Below are 10377 nucleotides of genomic sequence, written 5' to 3' on the forward strand. Positions count from 1 at the left end.
TCATTAACTGGTGACTCAGGGAGTCAAAGCTCAGTAAGCTGTTTTCCTTTCTACCAGTCTACCCCTTCTTTACCATCCACAAACTACACTCCCAAAGTGCCTAATGTTGTTTTTACAGGTAATAATGACCCAATAAATCTGTCTGCATTTCAGCTTTGCTAAACCAAAAATTCTAATCCAAGACAACAGGCCTAAATCTTTAGTAATAAAAGTTTTTAGTAATACCAAACAAATTTTGAAAAGAAAATCAGAAATTGAGTTCTGGTGATATTTTATTTAGAAAAAGATAATCATTGATTTTAAGATTTTAAGTTTTCTTTCTTTTGAATGCCACACTAATTACACGTTAAGATAGTGCAAGATGATAATAAAAGTATTTACACACTGAATACAGAATAAATACAAAATAACTGAAAAACAAATTAGTTATTCATTGATTCATTTTGCTTTCCCACTGCCCATCCTCTGTTTCATTTTTCTTTGCCTTTTGTAAATCCTTTTCTTTCTTGCTTTCAAATCGACTTTTGGCTCTGGTTTTACCCACTGTATTTCTATCGGTTTTTCCTCAGCTGGTATAACAAAAACATCTGCAGTGGGATCATGTGGAACAAGTGTCTTTTGTTCTTTCTTTCTGAGTTTCTGCACCTCTTTCACTTGCTGTTTCTCTTTGTATTTTGCAGCTGTCATGGACCTTATGACACGTCGATGCTAGAAACAAAAAAGATTGGATGCTTTTAAAATAAAAATAAACATTTTATATAAAGCAAAGACATTCACTTATGAGCCTTATATACCTTTACTGTCATGAAAAAAAAGTAATAATTTGAGGTCTGTATGCAGCAAAGACCAAATTAAGTTTTCCAGGTAATAACACAGTAATTATTAATACTTCACAGAATTATTTTGGCCAAAGGGTCCTAGTACATTGAAGACCAATGAACAACAAAAACAGCTTACCATGTTTGGTGACTGGTAGTGAGGATTTTCATATAAAGTTGGTCCTCCAAAACTCCCTTGGAAAATCTTTATGAGATTTAATACAAAACGAGGTCCTATTTCTACAAGAGCAGCATCTTCTTCTATGATCTTTAATAAAAAGTAAAGTTTCATTTTGGTTTGGAAATACTATTCCTAAAAGGTATACTGGCTTTAACTTCTTTACAAACTTGTTTAAAGAATTGATAATTAGTAAAATCAAGATAGAGGTGAAACTTGGCAAGTGCCAAATCATCAATATTTTCAGAAGTCTATTATTAGTTACAGAAAGTTGTCATGGGAAAATGTATTTTTTCAGTGTGTTCTTTTAAAATTGACCACTTTGAATGTGGTTCATATCTTGTTTTTCACAGTGCATGTATTCTTGAAAAACTGTGGTTTTTAAAATTGCCACCATCATTAACAAACTGTATGAAAGCATACTACGGGAACCCTTTGAAACTTAAATTGACCCATAAATTGTTTTTATAAATCTAACTAACTTAGATTAAAAGGCATACAAATAGGATATATGGTCAAATTTATTTAACAGCTACTGATTATGGAATTAAGAGGCAACTTCTGAACTACAAATATTAACTGTTAGTTCAGGTATGTCTGCCCTCACAGGTTAAGAAGGGGATATGCTTAACTCACACTGCACGGTATTCAGTATAAAACATAGAAAAGAGCCCAGTTTATGTCACATGCTGTTTGAAATTTTGTTCTTGCTGTTTCCTTTCATCTCTCCATCTTTCTGCAGACTTATCCTGCCAAGGGTTTCTAGAATTATCTCTTCTCCTGACTGAGTCACTGTATGACTCATCTAATAGCTGTCACTGAATACCTTCTTACGTGCTATGTTTTTCTAAGTCTTAACCCCCATGGTGGATTTTAACCTTTTGGAGAGAACCTTATATTTTACTGTATCCTTTACAGCACTTAGCACAAATTTTAACTCAATTACCTCATACTAATTTTTTTTTTTATAAAGTGAAATATACAGTGGCTTGTTAGGAAACTCATACTCCATATCAACTGACAGCCATGAAAAGAAGTATAGACCACTTAAGGTATGAGAAAGTACACAGTTACCTGCAGCAAGTCTTGTAGGGAAAAGGAAGCTATCTAAAACAAAATGATAGATATCTTCTGTGTCTACAAACCCTGTATGTCCTTATTTTAAGTTATAATTAAAAATTAAGTTCACCTGAAAGTTCCGAAACCATATTCTATTATCCAAAATGGTGAAAGTAAATACATGGTCCACAAACGGTTGGCTTTTGGGATGATAACGTGGTGTACTAAAGATCTAATTAAAAAAAAAAAGTATACATTAGTTCCTTATTCCAAGACATATCATGGATGTTCTAGATAACAAGTGCAAAGGAAGACACGTATTACTAAAAATACTTTCTAGAAATGATATTTACCTGAATTAAGAGTTCTTTTAATAAAGCATAATGTGGTAATTCATCAAAAGCCTGTAAAAATAAAATGAACGTATTATTTACAACAGTAGCTTGTTTAAAACTATGTTTTTTAATGTTAGCTGAGTTGAATTATACAACTATATCCACAAAAAAAAAATCAATCATACTGGGAAAGAGGTAGATCTCATAATACGGTATGAGAAACTTACAGGGTCAAAAGACAAAAGGGGTCGAGAACCTTTCAAACAGTTTCCAGTCATCTTTAGTTCAGCGAGGGTATGAACTAGAAAAATAATTTAAAAAAAGAGTTGTAACTTTGGCAGAACTATTCCAAAAGATTATTTTTAATTTTCTCATTAAAAAATTTAAAATTGAGTCAACTTACTATTTTGAACAAGGAATTTAGCAGATGGTCCATGAGGTGAATTTGAAAGCCTAAAATATGAAAAAAGCTTTTTCAAGTAATTAGAATTTAGAATCTAGTAAATGCTTACCACCTACATAAAAAGGCATCATAATATGCTTATAATATTCATGTTTAATTTTCTTTAAAGGTATCAAGTTTTGTGAAATCAAATGAGTTTCATTCTTTGCCCTTTTACATAAAGACTAAAAAGGGTCTATAATCTAAGAGGTACAAAGAATAAACCACTTAAATAAATGAGTTCAACCCAAATCTTAATACATTCTCTTACCACATATAGAGATCCTGTTTTTTCTTAGCTTCAAAATAGATACATTTATTACAGTTTTTCATTTCACAGACCTAAATGAAGCAAAGTATAAGAAAATGAAGTAGATAACATAAATGAGAACTAAATTAAACGCAATTAATATCTAGAGTCACCCAAAAATACTTAAGCAGATTAATAGGCTACAATGGTCTAAATAAATCAGGGTAAATTTATTTATTCATTGAAAGAAACATTTAAAGTTCCTCTTAGGTATTCAACCCAAGGTAAACTAGATGCTCTGTGTGCCTCTTTGGTGGCAGTATCTACCCTATTCTTTTTGGCCTAGCATTTTTGAAGTAATTGATCTCATTTCTGACTACTGAGAACCTCTTCTTTTGTCCCCAGTTCCATGTCCACACTACAAAGACTGAAAACAGATGCCCTAGGTATAAGGCATACCACAATTAAGCTTATGTAAATTCTTCGTAACCCATCTTATGAAAATACAGTCCTTACGGAACTAAAAACATCCTTTATAATGGGTACTTTAATTTTTAACTTTTTAGCTTTTTGGTTTTAAGATTACAAAATTTAAGATTTTCTTCCTTATTTATACTATCATTTCTGATAATTTGGTTCTGTAAAATCACTAAGGGACTGGTGAAAAGTACAAGTATATAAAACCTAATTCAAGTTGAATTAACCTTCAATGTCTTGAAGGTTTACAAAGTCACATGAGAATATACAAAAACATTAAGACTCAAGTCTGGTATTACTTTACTATTCTTAAACTCTAACTAACATAGTATTCATACACTGTAAACTATTTGAGACTTTAAACCTAACAACTTTAAAAAAAAAATCTTAGGTCCAAGCTTTTGTTTCTTACTGGTCTTAGAATAAACACAAAAATGGAAAGTTCACACCACTTCTGGGCCTTGCCATTTTCTCTAGCTAGATTACTCTTCCACCCCATTTATCTTTCACTTAAGTCTCTGCTCAAATATTAAGTTGAATATCATCTCTTTGGAAAAGGCCCATCTAGTCTAGCTTCAGTTGTTGAAAACCCTGCTTTATTACTCCTATGTTCACTTGAAATTATAAATCTTGCTTATGGCCTGTCTTCCTCATTAGGATGTAAGCTCCGTAATGACGGGAACGTTGTTCCGTTAAACACTCTTTCCGCAGCATGCAGATTTATGCCACGTTACAGCAGAGGTTCAAAAATTTGTGCAAAATGCCAGGCACGGTGGATCAGACCTATAATCCTAGCACTCTGGGAAGCCAGGTGTTTGAGACCAGCCTGAGCAAGACGGAGACTCCGTCCCTACAAAAAAAAAATTGAAAAATTAGCCAGGTGTGGTGCCATGAGCCTGTAGTCCCAGATACTCAGGAGGCTGAGGCAGAAGGATCACTTGAGACCGGGAGTTTGAGTTTGCAATGAGCTATGATGATGCTTCAGCACTATAGCCTGGGTGATACAGAAAGACCCAGTCTCCAAAAAAACAAAACAAAATTTGTGCTAAATGAATGAATAAACGAAGCCTTCCTAATAGTGAAAAGAAGATTATCTTAAAAACAATTCTTCTAAGTTTTGAAAAATTTGCTTTAAATGTAGTTTAATATCTTCAATTACTTTGAAAATGTAACCTATTACCAGTTTGTAATACCTTAAGAGCAAATACCACATGCATCACTTTTAATATTGAAAAAATGCTTTTTACAATGTGGGTTTTCCATATGTATTTAATGGGCTTTATATTTTATTTTATATGTTGATTATTTTTTATCAGTACCTAAATGAATTTAGCACAATACCAGACATTATGGGCGAACAAAATGAGATATAATCCTTGTCTCCTCAGGAAATTTCAATATGCTTGTTGAGACAAGACATGGAAATGATTGGGAAATAATATACACCAAAGCACTAAATGGTGAATACAGACAGTGAGTGTTCTAAAATTACCTCATTAATCACAAATAACTTATCTTTACGATCCATTTTAGTATCTATAAAAAAAAAAAAAGTAAATGAAAGGCAATTTCAAAGTTACTTCAATCAAATCACATATGCTATCTAGAAATTAGTTTTAAGGTTTTTATACTCTTCATTTAAAGGAGATTTCATTATTAATTTTCAAAATGATTAGACCCCAGTTTGAGAGGCACTGGTATAAAGAACTAAGTTATTATCTAGAATTAAAACCTAAAGCATTTCCCAACACAGGCACAACAACAGCTGTATAATGGCACACTGCGACCATTCTATTCTTAAGACCAGACATTCTTCACTTGCCTGAAGGTAAACCACTGCCTAAAAAACAAAACTAAACAAAAAGCTTGGTATTCAGAAATAGGCTGAGCCCAATTTAAAGGTGCTTCAAATCTTATCCCAAATCCACTAATTTTTTAATAAAAAGTTAAAAAAAAAAAAAAAGCTCAGAAAGCAATACATGGCAGTCAGGAATCATTCAGAAGGACAAACCATCTCATCCCACCTATCATAACCTGAGAGCACTATAATGAAGACATTCCTGGACCTTCAAGAAATGTTTCAATATGTTCAATATCTCAAGCTGGGTGTTGATCAAAACGGTGTATACACATTTAAATTGCAGAAAACATTTCTGTATATAAATTATACCTCAATAAAGTCTATTAAAAAAGAAAAAAAAGTTTCAATAATATTAGAATATCTGTTTTAAAAAGTAAAGAAAATATCTAATGAATTCTGTAAAGAAGTTCCAACAAAATGCTAACTGGAAAAACTGGCATTTGGAAGGATGAATTTCTGAGGTATCATAGTTCTTTAGCTGACAAGATTGAACAAATAAAGAGTAAATAAATAATTTTAAATATATAAACAAGCAAGTTTATAAATGCAAATTCTAAAAATATGATATTAAAGGTACCTGCTTTAGAATGAGGCATCAACATTCTCAAGTCCTGCATTAAATGTCTTGTTCTGAAATTTATTCCTCTGGAAGAAAAGATGAGAATCCGTTCCTTATTTTTCCACTTGCCCTAAAGAAAATGTTAAAAGATTTTAAAATCTCATACTGGACCTATCTTGTTTGTTTTTTAAGGTTCAATCCTGACCCCTTTAATTCCATCTCTCAGCAACATTCGCTGACCATACCTGCCCCCAAGAAATGCCCTCCCTGGTTTCTTCCTTTTTTGTTTTTCATCTTCAATCTCCCCAATTCCTCCTCTCAATCCTGAACATTCTTTCTTAGCCCTCTTTTTAAACTTCTGTTCTCTCATGACAGAGATTTCATAATCATTCCCACAGCTTCAACTGTCAAGTCTACAGAAAGGTAACGAACTCTCTCCAGCCCTAATAATCCAAGCATTTGACAAACACTTCAAATCAACTCTGTAATACTAAACATTATTTTATACCTTAAATCTGGCAAATTTCCTTGCTATTTCTTTTTTTTTTGATGCTGGCACTATCACTTTAGTCCCCCAGACTTTTGACTCTTCCATTTGCCCTTATTCTCCCATATCATAAAACTAAATGCTATCAACTTCTCTTTGCAACAATTTTTAATCCTTTTTAATTCACACTGTGCTTATTTGTAGCCTTATATCAACTGCAAATCTCCTAAGTGGCCAGCCTTTCCAGACATGAGCTCCTCCAATACCTATGGCAGACTATCAACAGCTTAATCTTTTTGAAGCACTGCTTCAATCACAAGCTTATTTCCCAGTTTTCTAAACAAAGTCCAGAATGACAGAGCTTTAACATTAGATTCTAAAATACATTTTCATTTTTACATTGCCCCAAATCAACCCTACACTAATCCAATCTGGCTCTATTTTTTAGATTTTCAGCATTTCCCCACTTCAGTGCTTTTCATAGGTTTTTTCTCTCCCTTAGATTGTTCCCTCTCACTTTTGAACAACAAAATTCGATCCTTCCTTTGAGATCCAGCTTGAAGGCTAAGTCCTTAATAATTCCTTACCTTACTATCCTAGAGTAAAAGTAATCTTTATCTCCTGCATTTCCACAGAATGTATCAAAGTATGACTCAGTTTATATATATATATATATATATATATATACTATCATATTTCTTTCTAGCTTTTCAGAGTAAAAACACTGCTCTTTACTGGAAATCCACTAGTCCAGATTATTGTTCACAAAAAGCAAATATTTTCTTCCTCTTAATTTGCAGATGAGAAAAGAGCGTGGAATACATTTATCTTCCACTCGTCAGAGCTCACTCCTTTCCTAGAGCTTGCCATCACACCACTCGGGGCAATTTACTTATCACCTGCTACCTGCAAGAAGTATTACGCTAAGCGCAAGGGACACAGAAACTAATAAAGCACAAGGCCATCCTTGAACAGAATCCACCCTATTCTGTCTAGCATAAGAACTTAACTCCAACAACTTGTGTTCTTTCGAATAAAAACCATCAACTTATATGAATTCTTAATTTCAGTCTGGAGTTGAGTACCCCCTAAAGTCACTTCCCTGTGAGTTCGTCGCCTCCAAGAGGGCGCCCACGTGCACGAGGCTTAGACGTCAACACTGTGCCTAGTCCAGCAGGGAGAACTGCTAAGAACGATCTCTGGTCACACCCGGGCTACTCTGAAATTAGCAGAGCTGTAGTCAAGTAGGTAGCCCCAGGAAACGAGCCTGGAGCTGCCTCCGCAAGAGTACACCAAAAGTAGCCCCTTCTACCTTGCAAACGGGGCCTGGGATACGGTCTCTCTCTTCTTCCTCCACTTCTTCTGCGATAACGTGCCGCTTAGCTAGCGGCCCGGCATCATCTTCGTTTCTTTTTGGCTTCTTGGCCTGAACCGCAAGGTCTCCACGCCGCCTCCTCTTGGTTGCCGCCATCTTGCCTCACCACCTTCGCGCGTGGTCTTTTTTCCGGCTGTGCCGCTCGTTCCTCCTTCCGATCTCTATGGCGCGGCTCTATGCACTCGCTCTCTGGTCCTCCTCCAGCTCTATGGTGCCTCCTTCCGGTCTCATGGTGCTGCTTGTGCGGTTCTCCCAGCTTCCTCCAGCTCTGTGGTGACGGTGGCAGAGGAGGAGGGCTGATCTGAAAAGAGTGGCGGGAGCCGCTCACTTCCCCCGCGGTTTCCCTGTAACTGCAGGTCACCTCCCCAGGGACTGGGCTGGGAAAGACTCTCCGGCGTCCGGACCCCACCGCAAAGGTAGGGTTTCCTCACCGGGGTCCCGGCACTAGTAAGCGTATGATGCCCTGCGGACGGGCCGGTGACTCTTAGAGGACCTTCCGAGGCGTCAGGGCCCGCCCCGCATCGCCTGCTGTGTTAGAGGCTAGGTTGGTGGCGCGGGGCGGCTCCGCACAGACTGTGCGGAGTGGTAGCTCCTGTTTGACACGAGTAGTTTGACATGAGCGGAACTACCGTGTCAGTTGTGTATTTTCATTCACAGCTTTTCACATATTGCTGTCTCCATACTGAAAACGAGGAAACCATAGCTGAGAGATAAGTAATTTTCCCCAAAGTGACAGAGACAGTTAAGTGATAGAGGTGGGGTTGGCCTGGTCAGCCGAGTTTAACGCCCAGGCCCATTAACACCGCCGCAGCGCAGGTTGAGGTCGCCGGAGCTCGTCGGCATTGACGGGGGTTTTATTGTCCAATCTTGTCAGGTGTTTCGTGATCCGTGGGAGCAGGTGTTGGGCCCGGGAGCACCCCTCAGGACCGAATGTGCAGTGGACGATGCCCCTCCTAACCCAGCGTATCCAAGATGAGAATGATCAGTACAGCTTAGTGGCCAGCCTGGACAACGTTAGGAATCTCTCCACTATCTTGAAAGCTATTCATTTCCGAGAACACGCCACGTGTTTCGCTACTAAAAATGGAATCAAAGTTACCGTGGAAAATGCAAAGTGTGTGCAAGCAAATGCTTTTATTCAGGTATGGAAGTAGGCACCTTTAAGCCTGTGACATGTGATGTTCTTTGTTCGTTTAACGAATTCTGAAGATTTTAGAAGCAATTTAAGTTAGCAAAATATCATTATGTGAATTCTTTTCTCTCCTGGTAACAGATTCTTTTCCCATTTTGTTTTACAGAGATAATGGTTAATAATAATGTTGACTAAAGTTTATTAAGCTAAACTATAGGCTAGGCATTCCTCTGAGAGTTTAACTTATTTCATCTTCACAATAGTCCTTCTGTCGGTATTCCCATTTTTACACATGTAGAAACGGGGCATAATGTGATTTGCCAGCAGTCTAATAACAGGTAAATGGCTGAAGTGGGATGAAAACCCAGAAAGTTTGTTTCCAGAACATATGCTCTTCATCACTGTGTTATACCTACCTCCCTGTTATTAAAAAGTACTTTTGCTTTTAATTCGCATTTTTTTCAACACCTAAGTGCACCGTATGACCTCAGGAATGGAGGGATAAATAAGACATGGTTCTTGTCCTCAAAAGAAATTGAAAACTAATATCACGCATGCATTATAAAATTCCGTGTCTATTTTCCAAGTGGCCTTAGTGGTAATGATGGGCACAAAAAGGACATGGGAAAGTCACGTGGGGAATCGTTTCAGATCCAGGAATGGAGATGAGTATCCTTAACAAAGTTTTGCATGGGGCTTAACTCACTGTTACACCTTCAACTTTTCAGTAGTGTCGTTACAATGTATAAAACTAAGATGTTTTGGTTGGTAATTAGAAATTATTCTCACGGGGTTAAAACAATATTGTTATTTTAAAACATAAAGTGAAATCTAGAACCATATATATTAGTTTAATTCTTTAATATATCTAACTACATTTTCATGTTTACTTTTTTTGTAGGCTGGAATATTTCAAGAGTTTACAGTTCAGGAAGAGTCTGTTACTTTTCGAATTAATTTAACTGTCCTTTTAGACTGTTTATCTATTTTTGGATCAAACCCTATGCCAGGTAAACCATTTTATTGTCATTCTAAAGACATAAACGCATTGAACAGAATGGTCAGAAAAATACAGGACATTATTTGGAATATAAACATTTCTTTAGAAAATTGCCAATTCATTCTTCGATGATCAAAATCATGGATTCTGATGTTTCACAATATCAACTGAAAATGTGTTTATAGTTCCTTTCCTATTTGTATAAGTATTTACAGTCATCTTTCTTTTTTTAATTTACAAGGCTTTTGGGATTTTAAATTTGAACTGGCCAAAAGAATACTTTGGACATGTCTTAAATATCTTTAACATTGTGAAATATGTTTTAATTGCTTCTTTTCCCCAACTTGTCCAGAATTACACGGCTAGTTAGTGCCAGAGAAAAACAGAAGCCAGATGTCCTGACT

General features: G+C 36.1%; 2 protein-coding genes across 2 annotated transcripts in view; one reads left to right on the top strand and one right to left on the bottom strand.

The window, feature by feature from the left end:
• Positions 1–254: 254 nt before the first annotated feature.
• BRIX1 (BRX1, biogenesis of ribosomes) lies at positions 255–8295 on the bottom strand. Its single transcript, XM_012640534.1, has 10 exons — positions 7779–8295; positions 5998–6109; positions 5052–5095; positions 3104–3174; positions 2794–2843; positions 2618–2691; positions 2409–2459; positions 2186–2287; positions 958–1086; positions 255–708 (listed from the first exon to the last, which is right to left on the bottom strand). The coding sequence occupies exons 1-10, from the start codon at positions 7935–7937 to the stop codon at positions 439–441; spliced, it is 1062 nt and encodes a 353-aa protein (XP_012495988.1). The 5' UTR covers positions 7938–8295; the 3' UTR covers positions 255–438.
• Positions 7779–10377, top strand: part of RAD1 (RAD1 checkpoint DNA exonuclease) — a 7199-nt gene continuing 4600 nt past the window's right edge. The window contains exons 1-3 of the mRNA XM_012640535.1: positions 7779–8257; positions 8716–8983; positions 9875–9983. Of these exons, the coding sequence (XP_012495989.1) occupies positions 8786–8983; positions 9875–9983 (307 nt within the window). The 5' untranslated portion in view covers positions 7779–8257; positions 8716–8785. The remainder of the gene's footprint in view (positions 8258–8715; positions 8984–9874; positions 9984–10377) is intronic.

The sequence above is a fragment of the Propithecus coquereli genome, unplaced genomic scaffold (genome assembly GCF_000956105.1).
Source record: "Propithecus coquereli isolate 6110/MARCELLA unplaced genomic scaffold, Pcoq_1.0 Scaffold154, whole genome shotgun sequence".
In the NCBI taxonomy this organism is placed as follows: Eukaryota; Metazoa; Chordata; class Mammalia; order Primates; family Indriidae; genus Propithecus; species Propithecus coquereli.